The sequence below is a fragment of the Corylus avellana genome, chromosome 9 (assembly GCF_965113065.1).
Source record: "Corylus avellana chromosome 9, dhCorAvel1.hap1.2, whole genome shotgun sequence".
Classification (NCBI taxonomy): domain Eukaryota; kingdom Viridiplantae; phylum Streptophyta; class Magnoliopsida; order Fagales; family Betulaceae; genus Corylus; species Corylus avellana.
The window spans coordinates 2,855,466-2,873,254 of NC_142498.1; the positions used below are offsets into that span (position 1 = coordinate 2,855,466).

The 17,789-nt window shown below is 35.0% G+C and overlaps 2 protein-coding genes across 3 annotated transcripts; both read right to left on the reverse strand.

The window, feature by feature from the left end:
* Positions 1 to 4,736: 4,736 nt before the first annotated feature.
* Positions 4,737 to 9,091, reverse strand: LOC132190569 (ER membrane protein complex subunit 7 homolog). Its single transcript, XM_059605602.2, has 7 exons — positions 8,825 to 9,091; positions 8,632 to 8,675; positions 6,087 to 6,195; positions 5,809 to 5,872; positions 5,606 to 5,722; positions 5,398 to 5,506; positions 4,737 to 5,015 (listed from the first exon to the last, which is right to left on the reverse strand). The coding sequence occupies exons 1-7, from the start codon at positions 8,905 to 8,907 to the stop codon at positions 4,918 to 4,920; spliced, it is 624 nt and encodes a 207-aa protein (XP_059461585.1). The 5' UTR covers positions 8,908 to 9,091; the 3' UTR covers positions 4,737 to 4,917.
* A 1,093-nt stretch (positions 9,092 to 10,184) lies between these two features.
* LOC132190382 (EamA-like transporter family) lies at positions 10,185 to 17,170 on the reverse strand. Of its 2 annotated transcripts, none has more exons than XM_059605358.2 (8): positions 16,688 to 17,170; positions 14,914 to 15,315; positions 13,664 to 13,881; positions 12,896 to 12,963; positions 12,700 to 12,801; positions 11,560 to 11,677; positions 11,336 to 11,471; positions 10,185 to 10,646 (listed from the first exon to the last, which is right to left on the reverse strand). In XM_059605358.2, exons 1-8 carry the CDS (start codon positions 16,766 to 16,768, stop codon positions 10,584 to 10,586), a joined length of 1,188 nt encoding a protein of 395 aa, XP_059461341.2. In that variant the 5' UTR covers positions 16,769 to 17,170; the 3' UTR covers positions 10,185 to 10,583. The 2 variants fall into 2 exon arrangements, with proteins under 2 accessions (XP_059461341.2, XP_059461342.2); XM_059605359.2 differs by lacking the exon at positions 16,688 to 17,170 and having other exon boundaries at positions 14,914 to 15,170; positions 15,256 to 15,315.
* Between the last annotated feature and the right edge of the window lie 619 nt (positions 17,171 to 17,789).

The window sequence follows — 17,789 nt, forward strand, 5'->3', positions numbered from 1 at the left end:
GTGAATTTCTCATGATGTTAGCATTAATGTGAAAATGAATTTTAATGACCCATGAGATTTATTGCTTATTGAATGTCAATATTTTTACAACTGTTGAAAGAAATATGTGATTTTTATGTTTTGCTTGATTGCATGATATAAGGCTTTGTTTTCTAGATATGGAATTGAAAATATTCATTTGAACATAGATAGAATTAGTGAAATGATTTTTATATATATTTCCCTTATCAGATGATAGCTCGTATGTGTTGTATCTGCAAGTTTGACTGATTTCTTTGAGCTGATCATTAGTTTTTGCCTTTATTCCCTATTTCTTCATAATCTAAGATATGTACTTATGTTTTTTTTTTTTTTTGTTTTTTGCAGCACGTGAGTCTAAAGTTAAATTTGAAAGGTCGATTCCTCCAACAATGAGATAAAAATTGAAATCTAACACAGATGCCTCTCCCAAGAACACTTTTTTGGGATATGTCCTAGTTGACGAACGTGGGGCGTGCACTCAAAAATCAAAGCCAAAATTTTGAAATACAAGTGGTTGAGGCAAAATCACTTGAATTTTGTTTATCTGACTTGCGGTGCAAAGGATGGCTGCCCGAGGTAGCTGAACTTGATAATCTTGCCGTGGTAAAGCTGCTTAAAAGAAAGATCATGCCATACAAACCAAGCCAAAAGGAATAATGTCTTTTAATTCTTTTTTGCTTGGTTTGTATAGCATGATCTTGCTTTTAAGCAGCTTTACCACGGCAAGATTATCAAGTTCAGCTACCCCGGGTAGCCATCCTTTGCACCGCAAGTCAGATAAACAAAATTCAAGTGATTTTGCCTCAACCACTTGTATTTCAAGATTTTGGCTTTGATTTTTAAGTGCACGCCCCACGTTCGTCAACAAAGACATATCCAAAAAAAAAGTGTTCTTGGGAGAGGCTTGCATCTGTGTTAGATTTCAATTTTTGTCTCATTGTTGGAAGATGGGACTCGAAGTTGGACAATTTCCCAATTCTTATAGAGCAAAGAATAAAAAGACTTTAAAAGTCACCCGCCATCACCGAGTATTTATGACCTTGAGAAGCTAGCGTACGCGTCTTGGAAGCCATATTGTTGGGATCAAAAGGCCACGAATTTGTCTCTGAGAAATAGAGGGGGTGTTTGTTAAACACTCTGGCATTGTGCATTTTACACGGTACTGTTCATAGAAAAATGAATTAAAAAAATAATAATAATGATTGGTATAGAAAAATGAAAAAGTGGTATTGAGAAGTAAAAAATTTTGTTTTGTAGTGATTTTTTTATTTGAATAGTAATAAAAAGTAAATGATTAGATATAAAAAGTAAGTGATTTGATATAAAAGTAATAATATTTTTTTGAGAAAAAAATGAAGTGAATAGTGTGGGGGAATGTGAAGGGGTTTAACAAACACCCCCAGAGTCTCGGAAGTCTTTCTATGTATAAAACAGGTCTAACAAATGAGCTGGCATTTGGGCTTAGTTGGGCTCACTTGGGAGGAAAGTCTGTTAGATTTGTTATGGGCCATTTTATTAGTATATAAAAAGGTGAGCTTTCATTTGTAAAATCATTGACAACGTATTAGGGTCCACTTTGGTTGTGTTCTTTAGTTTCTTGTAATTGGAGCCTGGCCCATTTCCACCAACATTATTTCCATTACCCTAGCTTCATTAATCTTTTCATTTATATTGTTATGGTTGTTCATTCAACATACTACCATATTCTAATTTCCATCTCCGTCTCATTTAAATATTCAATTTCTTCCTTAAATACCAAGGTGCTTTTTCTATATAAATTTCTTGTGGACAATTAAGTTTTTCTATCCTTCATTGTTTCTAGTAATTAATGAAATGCATTCATTCATCATCTATAGAGACTAGGTTTTGCTGTCTCTCTTTTGGGACCCTTCAATTTGTATCATTTAGCCATCTTTGTGTTAAAGGCTAAAGCCCAAAAGAATCCTGCCAAAGTGTAGTGTCATTCAAATTCACAATGGTTGGCATGGCATATTATTAGAAAGCAATAGACAGTCACCGCTTCAAGTACACTATATTCAAAAGCTCTATTTTTCACCGCAATTCCAAACAGGCTCTAAACCATAGGATAATATTTCTCATGAAGTAAATAAATTTAAGACAATTAAATGAGAAATCATTAATTGCAGTTACCTATCAATATAGCCATGCATATTGCCATATATATACTTCAAGTCCTAGGCAACTTACGTAGTGGCCTGGGCCCCCAAATAAAGCTCCCAACTAATAATTATACAATAAATAATTACAAAAAAATATTATTTGAAGGCTCTAATATGGTAAAAATTTAATAAATATTATCTAGTTAAGTTCTCAATTAATAATTGTACAATAAAAATTATTTCTAAAAAATATTTAAAGGCTCTAATATGGTAAAACGTTAATAAATAGTATATAATTAAGGCTCAACTAGTAATTGTATACATGTTCAAAAAAAAAAAAAAAAAAAAAAATCTGGTAATTGTATAATAGAGGTTATTTCTAAAAAATATTTTAAGGCTATAATGTGGTAAAAAGTTAATAAATAGTATCGAATTAAGGCTCCAATTAATAACTGTATAATAGAGATTCTTCCTAAAGAAATATTCGTGAAAACTTCACAAAATCTTCATAAACTTACACACGTTTTGAAATTATCCCCGTAATATTAAAAAACTCTCAATTTAGGGTATCGAACTTTTAATTTTTTGGAATGTCCCCCCTCCATTTGAATATTTCGTTAAATATTGTCAAATTTTTCAAAATACCATTGTTTTAAATTTGTTTCTAAAAAATTGCGAAAATTCAAACGTAGGTATTTTGCAAATTCCGTTAAATCCTAACACATGAATCTTTGCAAATTTTATTTTATTTTTTATAATAAAAAATACATGGTTATTTTGTAAATTTTGACAAAATTTAATGGAAAAAATCCTAACGGAGGGGGGCATTGCAAAAAATTGAAAGTTTGATACCTTCAATTTAGGAATGTCAAAAAATACTGGGAAACTAAGATTGGAACCAGAAAACCGATTCCGGTTCTGGTTGGAAAAAAACAAAAACTGGGGACCCCGGTTCCGGTTCCGGTTTTTGGCACCCGGTTATAATCAGATAACTGGGCTCATATATTAATTTTTTTTTTTTTTTGCTTTTATTTTTACTTTTTAGTGTTTAGTTTAGTTTTTAGTTTAGGTTTCAGTGTCTTTGTAATATGTTTATGAACTATTTTTATTGTAAATAAGTATTTCTTTTGGTTGGTAGTTTATTTAAATACTTGTTCTTTACGGCATTTTAAAAAATTGGATTTTTATTTTTAAGGCCCAATATAGTCAAAAACATTGATTTTTTTAGGATTTTTGGGATTTTTTATGGGTTTTTTTTTAAAAAAAATTATTTGGAACAATCACAATAAAGCCTAATTTAGTAGGACAAAAAAGCTAATATTTTTTTTAAAAATGGGCCAACTATGTACAAAAACTGGGCTTATTTTAGGCCCAATATCTAAAATAAGCCAAAAATACAAATTTTTTAAAAAATCAGTTACCCGGTCTAGATAACCGGGTACAAACCAGAACCGGTCAGTTACCCAATTCCGGTTCCCAAAACCAATAATCGGGGTACCCCAATTTTGGCCAATAATCAAGAACTAGGACTGGGTTAACACCCATACTTATTGAGAGTTTTTTAACATTAGGGGATAATATCAAAACGCATAGAAGTTTAAGAGAATTTTGTAAAATTTTCTTAAAATATTTTAAGGTTCTTATATGGTAAAAAGTTAATAAATAGTATCTAATTGAGGCCCCTAATTATGGTAATAATAATATCTGAGTGAAAGTCATTATCCATATTCATGGAAAATCTCAACATCCATAAATTTTTGGAAAGTCCACCATTTATTTTTTAAAAAGGTCCAATTTTTACTTTTATGAAAGTCCAGCGTGCATAAATTTTTCCAACGTGCATAATTGTTTTCTCCAACGTCCATTTGAATTAGAAAAGTATGAAAAGTTTTCAAAATACATAAAACTTCAATTGTTTGCATTGTGGCTTGTGCATAACAGATAGAATTATAATGTCAATGACTTTTCAACGTCCAAATTTTTTTCACATCACATTCCACTATAAATTACTCTTTATAGCTACCCATTTTTCTCAACACTTTTTCTTTCTTTTAAGTCTTATAATTTCATATTCATGTGATAAGTCATTTATATCTAATAACCAAGGAAAAAAAATATAAAAAAGCCCCTCAACTAACAATCATTTTTAAAAGAGTCCCACAATGTTTAAAAAGTTCTAAAGTAGCCCATCAAACTACCTAAGTGCCAAAAATGCCACCTTTTTTTTTAAAAAAAAAAAAAAAAAAAACTGAAATAAACAAATTAATAAAATAAAAAACTAAAAAAATAATTTTTTTAAAAAAAAAGAAAAAGAAAAAAGGAAAGGGGGGTCCAACCGGCAACCACCCGAAACGGGCCACCCCCATGCACGAACCACCTAAGAAGTTAAATGTTATTTTGCATTCTTCCAGCATACTCCACTGATGTGGTATATTCAATCCACCCTTAGATTAATATTAATTGAAAAAAAAATAAAAAATAAAAAAAAATCAAGAGTGGATTGAGCATTGTCACATCAGCTAAGTATGTTGGGAGAATGTAGAATAACGTTTATCTTTAAGAATAGTTTCCCACCTATATTTCAAGCCACCAAGGTAACCACTAATACCTTCCAGAAAAGAAGTATAATTTGAGAGAGTAGGTTCAGATAAATGTTTCAGGACCTATTTGCTGGATAGAACAAAGACCTCCAGGGCTCCAACCTCGATGTTTAATAATATATAGGCTTTTGAACTGAGAAGGGAAAACATGTTCACAAATTTTCAAACTAATCCCTTTAACTACTCCTGCCGGCACCACCAGGTAACAAGTTTGCCAGAGAGGGAACCCCTTGGCTCCTCATTTCTTCTTGTGCTCGCTTCATTTCCTCAGGATCTGCCCCAAAAGCCCAACAAATGGATATGGTCAGTAAGAGAACAGGAACCAGAAAAAATAAAAAATAAAAATAAAAACCTATTAGCATTGAGAAGCTCTCATGAAACATTAGGCTTGTCTATGTTATGAGAACCAACTATTTAGTAGAGTGCTCTACGACTATTATACGACTAAGAAGACATGACAATGAAAATTAGCCCTTGATTTTTCTTTTTACAAGCCATTACTGATCTAGAGGCTGATTTTCACTGTTATATCATCTCAATTTTATGACAGTCGTATAACAGTTTACTTAATAACATTACTCCTACGATATACATGAGCCATGAGCCAAGCCAACAAAGGTAAATCTACACAAAACATTATGAACAGAGCAATTTACCCATGTTCTCCATTAGTTTGGGCATGAGAAACACAACAACCAGCATAAATCCCATCATCAGACCCATTGGGCTTTTCACAAGAGACATAACGGAGAAGGGTTCCCTTATCTGTAAAAGCAGAAAACAGAATTGAGACAAATAACTGATAATAACTCCAAACAAAACAAAGTAAGAAGAAGAAATAGGAAAAAGTAAGTCTAAATGAACCTCATAGTACTGTTCCTCTCTCAACGGTTCTAAAACCAACTCAATCAGGCTCCTCCTGTTCTCTGTCAATGCTGCCTGAACCTTACCAGGATATCTGGCACTGACATCAACTCGGACCTAAACACAGAATGCAATCGTAAGAAATCTTATTGGTGATTAATGATAAACAAAATTGATAGAAAACTGTGGATAGTAACTCCCACCGGAGAAAAGAAGTAGCCTAAAGCATCCACTTCAATTAGATGAGTTCCTGCTGGCACGTCATGGCTTTAAGCATACATATTAAGGAATCACATAGTGCTTAAAGTATGATTCAAAAGGAATAAATCGCAACTAGTTTGGAAATACAAAACAAAAACACAGATCTATAACAAAGCAAAAAAGATAAAGAGTGAGGTTGTGCGAGAGGAATTTTAATGTGTAAAGTATCCTGAATCAAGTTTAACAGAATAACGCATTTCAAAGTCGAAAAATAGGATACAACGAGAAAAATCCATCAGCTCTCAGAAAAGTAACCCTCTGGCCACCATTAAGTATAACTTTGACATTTGATAATTTTCCAGGAAGACCAAAACCTTTTACATCCATACCTGCCAAATTAATTCATAAACAATATCAATGAAGACTTAAGAAGGGTAGGAAAAAAAAAAGCAGAGTGAGGGAAACAAAATATGCAAAGCAATACACATATAAAACCATAAAAGTTTAGTGCATTGTTTGAGCACCAAAAGCCAACTTGTGGTCCAAAATCTAAATCAAGGAATACCCAAAAAAAAAAAAAAAAAAACAAAACAAAAATCTAATAACAATATCTCCATTGAGATCTCAACATCCATGATTGAAGAGTTGCATTGGTGATAGGCGAAATCCTCCTACAAAATTTATAAAAATCCTCATACAAAATCTCAAAAGGTTGACGCCAATAAAATTGATATTAGTTCATTGGAGCGTGATTCCGGATATCATCCCCAACTATGGGATTATGATGTCATTGATGTTAATCAATAGAATGAAATTCAACAAGTTAACATTAAAGCTGGTCCATACCAACCTACTCTCTCAAAATACCCAAGATCTGGACCAGTACATCATCTTCGTAGCTTTCAACCTTTGTGGTTAAAGCTATTTTCTTCATGGCTAGAATATCCGCATGATAAAGACTCAGCCTTTTGTCTGCCATACTTTCTCTTTAGTAATCCATTTACAAATCCTTTGCAACGTGCATTCACTATTGATGGATTCAATTACTAGAAGAAATTTAAGGATGAAAAAATTGTGTTTTTCTTAATATATAGGGAAAGATCCTAATTCACTTCACAAAAATTGTTGAGAGGTCACGTGAGGACGTGTTGAACCAATCTCAACATGTACAAAAGGTGTTTGACAATTTCACTTTTGAACAAATTGCAAACAATTGACTATAGTTGAAGGCCTCAATTGATATTGTTTGAAAGCTGAAATTTCAAGGAGTTGCTTTTAGAGGTCGGAATGAAGTGTAGATTCAAGCAATCGTGGAAATTTTCTTTTAAGATATTGGATTGTGGTTTCATACAATGAAAATGTTGGTGGAGTGATAACTAAACCTCCAAAAACTGCCTCTTACATATCACCAAGGATACAAAAAAAAAAATTAAAAAAATTACATGTTTTTTCAACCGAAGTGAAGAAGGCAATTCACAAAAAAATTGATGATGCAAAGTTTTGCATAAAATGTTGATGAAGCTTGTGATGAGTCAATGGAGGAGTAAATGACTATAATTTTAAGATTTATCAACAAAGATAGCTTTGTGCAAGAACATTTTTTTTGAGCTTGTTCATGTCCTTGATACTGCGACATTAACTCTACAAAATGGGATATATTATGTGTTGTCTCATCATAATCTAGACATTCAAAACATTCAAGGAAAGGGCTAAAATGAGCAGCTTGAACCTGAAATCGACTTCAAAGGAGGTTGGTGGTGAGTCAACTCAAAGGGGAAGAGGAGGAAGAGGACGAGTCGAGATCGGCCAAGTCATGAGAGATGAAGAGAAACATCCCTCCCCTAACTTTTTTCTTGGGAAGATTTGTGTGTTTAAGTTGGGAGATAATCTAGATACAAACAAAGCATGAGCCAGTTAAGTAAAAGGGGTGGTAGTTGAGGGTGTTGAGGAGGGGGACGATGGACTTGTCCAACCTGCCCTTTAGTGATTTGTTGTTAGCATTGTCTTCTTTTGCTTTGGCTTGTCAAAGGGTTTGGTCGGGTTGGTATAGGCCAGATTTTTGACCCCTAAAACCAACCCCCAACGGAAGGTAGATTTTCCTACTGATGCCAAGCCGCTGTTGGTCAATAACCGACCACCAGCGGTCAGTACCCTTTAGGTTAGGCGGGCCGGGTGAAATTTTCCCAGCCCCAGGCTATACTTCTTTTTTGGTGAAGAACTTTTACCACAAGCAGTTTCTACAAATTACTCTTACCTCAAACTTTTTTTGCCAGTAAGATTTGAACCAAAGATCTACTAAAGGTCCACAACCCCATCCCACCACTTGAGCCCAATGTCCAAGCGCTTTTATGATCTTCTTCGTAATCTTAAAATGAAATGAGGCAGAAAGCTAAGCTTCATTTCACATGAGGCATGAATGAGAGGCCAACAAAAAACTAGTAGTAGATTTGATTCATGTTCTTATATTGCAATGGAACAGATTCTTTCTAAATCACGTTTTCTATGTTCTGGTCTCATACCAACCATCTCAATAACTAAATGACACTCGCGCTTCTTACATGATGATATAATAGTGAGAGGAAAAGTTTGCCTCCCAACTGGGTTGGCAAAATTCCTCCCAACAAATTCTATTATGTTTGATCTCCATCCTTAGAGCATGCTTTATTAATCCTATTAAAAATTCACTTAAATTGATGTCCTGTCCTTAGAGAGCACTCTATTAATCCTATTAACAATTCCGATGAAAATTAGTTCGACTTTCTAAGCTGCAGTTAATCAAAAAGAAAGAAGAGAACGAAATATGGGACAAGGAAAACAAAACATACTTGGAATCTTCACCCGGCCATTGATGGTGAAACCGTCACTGGACCTGACCAAGAAAGAATATAAGCAACTTAAATAAACGGCAAAGAAATCAAATTCAAGCTACCAAAATTCATTTTCCTCCAAAGATTTAATAATTTAGTTTTAAAATGAGAAAAATATGGAAAAAGAGAAACATAGATGGGGAAAACCTACCCTGGTGAGGTGGCGAGAGACGAATAGAGAAAGGAGAGGCATAAATGTACCAAAAGCACGAGAATAATCGGTTTGGATCTCATGGCCGCTGCCGGAAGAGCAAGGATTTGGGAAAAGCTTCGGAATTGAGAGCCAGAGAGAGCGAATCGGGGCTCTTCTTCGTGTTCTCAGATTCCAGTACGTTGTGTGATCCCGTGCTGCGGACCTGTAAGTGCTCCTTTGGTCGCGCAATCACAAGTCACAGACGCTCGAATCAACTGAATCAAACACCGCTTATTCACACAAATATCTATATATCTATATATATATATATATATTGAATTAAATATGTATATATAAATGGTAAAACTTTTCGATCTAATTTTGTGTTTGATTGATGTTGAAATAGCTGGTTGTTTAAAAAGTTATTAACCCTAAGTGCTGCTTGTTGATGCATAAATATAAGACTATATATGTTAACTCTAACTCAACCCATTTAATTAAATGATTCAGACTATTCAATTCTAACTCGCTAATTTCATATTGAGTTTATGTCGAATTTGCGGGTCGTATAAAAAATTACTAGCCTATTTGACTATCTAAGAAGTATATAGATAGTTGTCCTCAAGAAGTAACTCAATTGGCTAGAACCACGCCTAATGAAGCGTATGTCACTAGTTCGAATTCCCCCCTCTTGTGTGGACATGTCAAAAAAAAAAAAAAAAGAACGTATATAGATTGTTGATGCATAAGAACTGAGGATGGACAGTAATTATTTTTAAAAAAATACAAAATGAAATAAAGGAAAATGTTTGAGTATTACAACTTTTACTATAACACCTTTCAAACTTGTGTGTCACGGCTGTCCTCATAATCAAATTTAATTACTTAGTGAATGATGTCATAAGTAATACATGGAACAAACTAGCATGGTAGTTCAAGTACCTGCAATTCAAAATTAAATTTAATTATTAAGTGACTGATGTATAAGTGTCACATGAACTAACACATCAATTTGTAAAGAACTTGATGTCAATTTATAAGGTAATTGTAGCAAAAACTGCAACAACCTAAAGTAAAGGCAATTGTTATTTTTTATGCTTTTAGTCATGTTAAATGTTGCAGTTTAATTATGAATTTGTCTAATTGGTAGGGCAGTATCGCTTTTATGCATGCTAATTTGTTATAATTATCATTCTGTCAAGTTCTCATACTATTGCCAAGTTTTCCTGAGATGAAGTTGCAATTGCTATATACAGCCACTGTTGTTATCTGATGCTTGTCATGTTGAATGTTGGAGCAGTTAAGCCTGTGAATTTGGGTCTTATATGAATTTCAAAAAGAAAAAAGGAATAAATAAATAAGACCCCAAGAATTCAACTGAAGCATGCAAATATCAATCTTTATGAAGGTAATCAAGTGAAAATATTGTCCGGAAGGGAAATACATTGTTGATTGAAAACATTCACAGAAACATTGACAAAAATATGTGAAATATATTCTCATGACCTAACAAAGAAAAAAGAACTTATTACACTTGGGGCTCAACACTCAGAATCAGACATAAAGAAAAACCTTCATTTACAGTTTTTACACAATCAACTATAGAACAATTAAATTCATCACTTTGATCTTTCGAGACGCCAATGATGCGTACTGGAATCAAACTTTTGGCGCAATCCATTGGGAATACGGCATCCAATGAAAATAGTTGAAGAGGGAATGGCCCCGAGAAAGAAATGAAATTTTCCAGATTAAGCTACAAGAATATAACAAAATGCTACAATCCCAACTTCTTTGTGAACCAGTCTGAAAGGTTAGCTATTACAAAACCTGCAAATACCTGCAATAAACCATTTCAGATATACAGCCAGCCTCAGAAATTCGAATCAATACATCGTATTTCGAATAGCAACAGAATATGAGAGCCGGTTGTGTAGTACAGAGATCTGGTCATAATTACCAAAATAAATTAGCAATGAAATGAACTAATATTATCTCCAATGTAAAATACAATTCGGCCGATGCCCATCAGAAATTCAACAGGACATTTGAGAGCAAACTAGAGATGATGGCCACTGGACATGACCTATAAAGATTTTCAAGACCTCCCCCTCTGGGTTGTGGCTGAGTACTAGCTGCCTCTCAAACTGAAGTAAAAATGGATTGGAAATTGGAATCACATTCAGCAGCATCCAAAGGGTGACTAGGATCTTTTTGATGGCTAGACTTGCACCATATCTCTTTTCCCCAACTCAAAAGATAATATGTATATAATAGGAACCAAAGAAAATGTATGACACTTTTTTTTTTTTTTTTTTTTTTTTTTTTATCGCAATCATAAACAGCCTTATCTTTCTACCGTGGCTTGTAAGTGCCCTACCACCCAACAACTGCATTTCCCACCTAATTCATCCAATATATGATAAAAGAATACTAGATGCCTTCCAAAAATGGATTAACCAAGATACAACAGATGCTAATTTTTACAACAAAGTCAAAGAAAATTAAAGTCATATGCATCTTCATTACCTGAAGGGAACCAAGAATGTAAATTGCTGAATAGTGACGACCATGGATCACCATGTCAGCCATCATAGCAAGAGGAATGGTGAGTGACATGCCCAAGGTGGCCACCAATGGAGTCGTCCATACAACACACAGTGCCCTACGGAGAAATGAGAGATTGTAGCATAAAGAGAATGAGAAAATGTGAGCTCACGCTCACCGAGTTATAAACGGTAGTTTTTATGTACCAAAAGTAGTCAGAGAGGACACTTCCAACAAAGCCATTGGCAATAACAACTTCGTCCAGCTTAGCAGAATGAGGAATTGTGAACTTGGGTTCAATTCCCAAGGCTGTCAATGGCCAAACTGAAAGAAGAATCAAAAGAACAGATTCATTTAAATAAGCAATACTATACACTGCTTACCACATGAAAGACACCACAGAAAAGGGAAAAAAGAGAGAGAGAGAGAGAGAGAGATCTAAGCATACTTTTCAGACACCAAGTTAGACATGAAGAAAAAAAGGAAAAGAGTACACAATTGGAATATAATGCCTTAAGAGTCTATAGGTTCAGATATATTCCATCAAAGCTGGGCATTGAACCTGAACTTTTCTACAGCCCTTAGATTTTTGCTGTCAGTTTCTGAAGGAGGTAAGAAAACGTGAAGGGTTAAAGTAAGGGTTTCAAAGATGTTTCTAAACGTGAAGGGTTGGGTTTGAAGACCTGGACTATTACATGTCTCCAAAAGGTCAAGCTGCTTAAGCTGCTTCCTCCATCAGCTAACATGCAATGAGGAGATATGAACAGTCCATTGTTTAGTTATTTGGCCATATCAACCATTCATAGAATACTCGACCATCCAGTAATATTTCTTCTCATAGTTTTTTGTTAAATTTTCTACTACTGAAGTCACCATTTTTACAAAATTATCATAATTGGTTACTGAAAATAAACATCGCAAGGAAAAGTGAAGTCCATTATTAGCATCCACTCATCCTTAATAGTTTTGGGAAAAAGTAAAAATAAAGAAAAATTCTCCAGGGTACTCAAGAAAAGATCAATGTAGCCCTACGTAAACCCAGAGCAAGGGCATGATGAGCCAAGAAGCCTCCAGGCCTCTTGTTAAGAATAGTGAATTACTATAATGGAGAACATGGAATAGCTTTGGAATATTATTATGGCGCTAGAGCGAAACCCATTCTTACAACAAGCTTTTAATAATATGGCTGACTCTGTCACTACATGCTACATTGCTACTATTTGGACTATAGAAAGTTAAAAAAATAAAAATTAAATAAAAAAAAAAGGGGGGAAGAGCAAATAAAGAACCTTATAAATACATTTGGTGGCTGGTTAATAAAATTATAGCTAATCAAGAACTCTTACCAAGCCACCACAATGCTACAAGTGTAAATAATCCGATATATCCAAACAACTTCTGAACGTCAACCCTTCCTCCTTCTTCACCCGCAAACTTTTTAAGAAGCACTACAGCATTGATAGTAAATAGAATGTTACACTAATGTATGTCAATATAAATCTAGAATGAATACTAAACAGAGTAACAGACACAATCCTGAACCTGTAAATAAACCATATGACACAGCTGAGAGAAGGCCAAAAAGATCCCCAGAAAGAGACCGTTTCCCACTGCCAAAAACAAATATCAACTGTCAACACCCAAAACATGCATTACAAAAGCACACTGATAGAGCATAAATATGCCTAACAATATATATACTGAAATGTAAAACCAGCAGGTCTACATAAATGCATCCATTCACTTAATAGCTTCGGCTATTGTCTATCAAATTCTTAAGGTAGAATGTTAAAATCTTCAGGGCACAGCAACTAAGCTCCACTAGAAGTTTTCAGCATGAATAAAGGGAGCTTTAGAAAGTAAAGGATAACTATCAATTTTCATCTTATAGTAAAGGGGCGTAGAGCCTATCTTTCAATGAAACAAAAAAGAAGTTAAGCTGCATTTTGACACGCAGCATAGCTAAACCTTTGACCCCTACAGCCCACACCCACATACAGCACATAGAATAAAGCTTTGCCAATTGCAAACATGCAGCTTCCCTGAATTTGACAACATATGATAGTAACATCACAATCCTTACAGTAATTTTTTTTTTTTTTTGATAAATAATGTATATTCAAACAACGTGCAGAGGGGCGCAACCCATGTACACAGGGAGTATACAAGACACCCCAATCCTTACAGTAATTTTTACATCAAACACAATCAATAAATCCCTTTACTTCACCTATCACTGAGATAAGTCCTAAATATAACAAAAGTCAAGATTAGATATGATTTGATGACAAAGATGGAGTAAGGACTTACGCAGAAGCATTCATTTGTGACTCATCTGTGGCCCAAGTTTTTCCCAGAGTCGTCATGGCAACACCAGCCATGCTGACAAAGACAGCAACTATTTTTGCAGCGTTTAAAGAATCTTGGCCCAGGAATGCACCAATGAAAAGAGTAAAAAGTCCTGAAGTAGAGGATAATACTGTTGTACTTGCAACACTTGTACGTGCCAGTGCAGCATTTGATAGATACTGTAAGTAAAAAGAGCATCAATAAGAAGTATTTTTGGGTCCTTCAACCTAAATTTAAACCCTTTATATCACCATGATAGCAAATAAACAAATTTCCACCAAAAAACTCTTAAGGTAACAAGAGAATGTACACATTATTCATGTAAAATCCGAATACATATACACATTAGAGGGACATATTTCAAGTTCCCCTTCACCTGCCCTCCTCACAGTCCAATGGTGGGTAGGTTGGTAAACTTAGAGGCACTCACCTCCTCGCCATGTCCTCGCACAAAGCAAGGATGCGTGATTTGGGTCAATGCCATGATACACATGTTTTGGACTAAATAAACCCACACTACACTCTTCTCCTTGAGAACCTTATGAGACATTAAACAAGATGAAACAACCCTCAAAACATGGGTCAGTTGACCTAAGAGCCTGTTTGGCACCTAACAGATTAATGCACGGCAAAACACACACAAGGCATGACAAAACTGCCACAAGCGCCAGAACAAAAAAAAACTCTCCTCCACCTCACAAGCACATCTACAAACACTGAATAACACATCCAAAGGAGCAATGAATAATGCTTAGCACTAATTCTATAAAGACATAGTTATTGTAACAGTTGTGTGACAGGGCAGGGCATAAGAATAGACTTGAATCAAGAAAATTTTGAGGGCTTTCATGACACCCCCAACACCCCCCCCCCCCCCCCCCCCCCACACACACACACACACGCACACGCACACACACACGCAAACAACAAAAAGAAAGAAAGAAAAGATAGAGGTATATACCAAAATTAGTGACATTTGAAAAGCTTTAGATATGTTAGGAGTACTCACTGGTTGTCGTACAAGCACACTTCTAAGAGAGACAATAATGCAGATACATGTAGAGGGAGAATCTTTTTATTTTCTTGCAAATTGATGGAATTAAACATTTATCTAAAAGTGTAAATGGATCTAGGGATGGCATTCATGATCAACCATTCAACTAAACAAAATGGAAATAATTTCGAAGAAACCAGCCAAGGAAGTGCCTTACCTCAGTTATAAACCAAATTGGGGCAATGTAAAATCCATAAATAGCAACTTCTCTTGTTGTAAGCTCTCTCTCTTGTTTCAGAATCTGTGCATCATCTTTATGTTTAGCAACCAATGGCCTTCCTTCTGCACGAGGTGAAAGGTCTGCTTCACTATCTTTTCTGGTCAAAGTCCCCGGAAGTTCCAATTCATAGCTTTTCTGGCCTCCATTGTATTTTAGAGTCGAACTAAAACCAGCAGAAAACTCATTCATGCTTTCTGCATTTTTACTGCTTTTAGAAGAGCGGCGTTTTAGGAAATTTAAAAACCAATCCTTTAGGAATGCTATAGGGAGGTAGACTACCATAAGAGAAGCTCCAAGATATGTTACAGCAAATGGCTGCTTATAGTCTGTAAATATGTCCTGTAAATAAGATATCAGTCAGTTGAAACCTGGCTCAGGAAGATAGTTTGGGTGCTGCCATGGAGCAGTATTATATCAATAGGTAAAGAACTAACATTATGTTAAAACATTTTGAGTGATCAAAGTATATAGTCTTTTTACCCATGAATGAATATGTAAACAATTGATGCAACAAGAAACACCACGTCATATAAGAACCCTGCAAATTGCTAAAACAAGCATGACCCTCGTGATGCATATATGCAGAAATATTTCACTTCAAGCGATAAGACAGAATCCACTGCAAAAAGAATCTCAAATTCTCATAGGATTGCAAAAAGTATATGACATTCAAACAGTTGAATCTACTGCCCATGGCTGAGCTGTTTTGATGGCCATTTTTCTCTTTCTCTCTCTCTCTCTCTCTCTCTCTCTCACACTTTTTTTTTTTTTGTGGGGGGGGGGGGGGGGGGGGGGGGGGGGGGGGCGGGCCCTAAAGGATCCAATTTGACCTTTATAGGAACTTCAATCTCATTTGTTCATTTTAAAACACTTTAGGACTCGCCCACATCCTTCAGGCACAAAGTGATTTAATTCAAGTTGAAGGAGTGAAAAGAGGTAAGGGGAGGCATGGGTAGATATAGCGAAGAAGGATAAGATAAATAGGGAGGTGACAGAGAATATGATTTTAGGTAGGACAGAATAGCAGAAAAGGATATATGTGGCCAAGCCCTATAAGTTGAAAATCCTGATTTACTTGGGATTAAGCTTTAATTGAGTTGATTTAACTCATATTCTCAGCACTAAAACTGCCTTCCTGATTATGTCACTGAATGCCAGTTCTTTCCTTGCAAAATTAGTCCCAGGATTATTCACTTATGCCCTATGATTCACAAGAAACCATATGAGCATACTAAGAGAATCAAGGAAGGCAAATTATCTGTTCCCTTGGTCCTAATCAATTGCAAAACTTGATTGAACTAACGATTCTAGAACTACATAAAATGTTGTGTTCATTTGATTAAACCACTCTCCCCTTTCTCTTCCTTCTTAAACTTCCCATAAAAAAAGGACTAAGGTGTTATTGGTGTAGCTCGGTGCCTTGAGTTCAAACTAAAACCCAACATTCCTTATTTTAAATACAGAGATAATAGAGTACCTTATTTGCTCTCCTTCATTCGTAAAAGTTCCATGGACAATTTTCAGCAAATGGATACAAATACATAACAATCACAAACTTTTCCAAACAAAAAACAAAAACAAGACCCTATGATCCATCAAACATAAACCTAAGGCATACAAACGCACGGCCATGACTAAAATTTCACCCATAATGAGCAAATCAGAATACATAAACATTTTTTTTTTTTTTTGTAAAGTTGAATAAGCTGACCTGGGTGACTTCTGCAGAGGTGACCCATATAACAACAACAGCACCTATGAGGAACAACCCGGCCCTGTATTTCCAAGTCATCACGAATCAAACAAGACCCAGATGCAGAAAAGCTACAGGAATTGGCAGAGATCTGCGTCGTGGTGGTGGTGGTCCTCTCAGATCTTTGAGCCTGCCTTCGACGTTTCACCGTTCACCCACATGTAAAAATTGGATCTTTGAAGGTGGGTCTGAGAGACAGATAAAGAGAAGCCAAATGGGGCAGCTGTTGTGACACAACAAGAGCGTTCTGTTGTGGGGTTGACGAGGAGGAGGTGATTCTTTGCCAAAAGAAAAGCCAACGAAAATGGAAAGAAAGAGAATGAGAGGGAAGTGTTAAAGTTAAGTTTTTGGTGGGTTTTAGTAGTTAATGCCCTCTTGTTCTGTCAAGATGTCAAATTATTCCATTGAGCTCTATTTCTTAGAATTTCTCCCTCATTTCATTAATTTCTTTTTCGAGTCTTTATTATATATAGAGAGGATATAATAACTCTCTCTTTGTACTGATTCCAGGATCACCTGAAGAAATTCTATTTCATGTCTCCCTCTTTCCTTCATTTGTCTTCAATATGCGGTATAAACAAAAACAACATGCCAAGAGGGTCCTTTACGTGAATATATTACTTTGAGGTTTGACATGGCGTCATGGCGGATCGCTCAACATTGGTGGATAGGATTCAAGGCAAACGCAAGCAATTTGTTTGCAGAGTAATGCTATTTATTAGATTGTCGATGATATGATAGTAAAGAAACAGTTATTTTACTAACGGTTGCTTTTTTTGTTTTAAAAAAAAAAAGGATGAAAATGGATAGGAGATTGAGAAATAGCATTTTTTCCCTAGTAAAAATCAGTACTTAAAAAAAAAAATTAAAATTGATTTTTCACCATTACATCATCTCAGTTAAGTTGCATAATAGTTATATGGTAGTCTATTAGACTACTCAATGGTATTACTACTTATTTTATGGTTCATATTAAATTTTACATATTTAACAGTTAGGGCCGATTTGATATATTTTAAGGCTTAAAACAATAAATTTAAATAGGATTTTTTTATATTTA

Excerpts from the sequence above, each read along its gene's own strand:
- LOC132190569 (XM_059605602.2), bottom strand. The coding sequence starts at position 8,907 with ATGAGATCCAAACCGATTATTCTCGTGCTTTTGGTACATTTATGCCTC. Across the intron at positions 5,873-6,086 it reads GCTGATGGATTTTTCTCGTT|CCATGACGTGCCAGCAGGAA; the intron begins GTATCCTATTTT and ends GTATGCTTAAAG. Across the intron at positions 5,016-5,397 it reads CAAACTAATGGAGAACATGG|ATCCTGAGGAAATGAAGCGA; the intron begins GTAAATTGCTCT and ends CTTTTGGGGCAG.
- LOC132190382 (XM_059605358.2), bottom strand. The coding sequence starts at position 16,768 with ATGACTTGGAAATACAGGGCCGGGTTGTTCCTCATAGGTGCTGTTGTT. Across the intron at positions 11,472-11,559 it reads GTCCTCTCTGACTACTTTTG|GGCACTGTGTGTTGTATGGA; the intron begins GTACATAAAAAC and ends ATTTCTCCGTAG. Across the intron at positions 10,647-11,335 it reads ACATTCTTGGTTCCCTTCAG|GTATTTGCAGGTTTTGTAAT; the intron begins GTAATGAAGATG and ends GGTTTATTGCAG.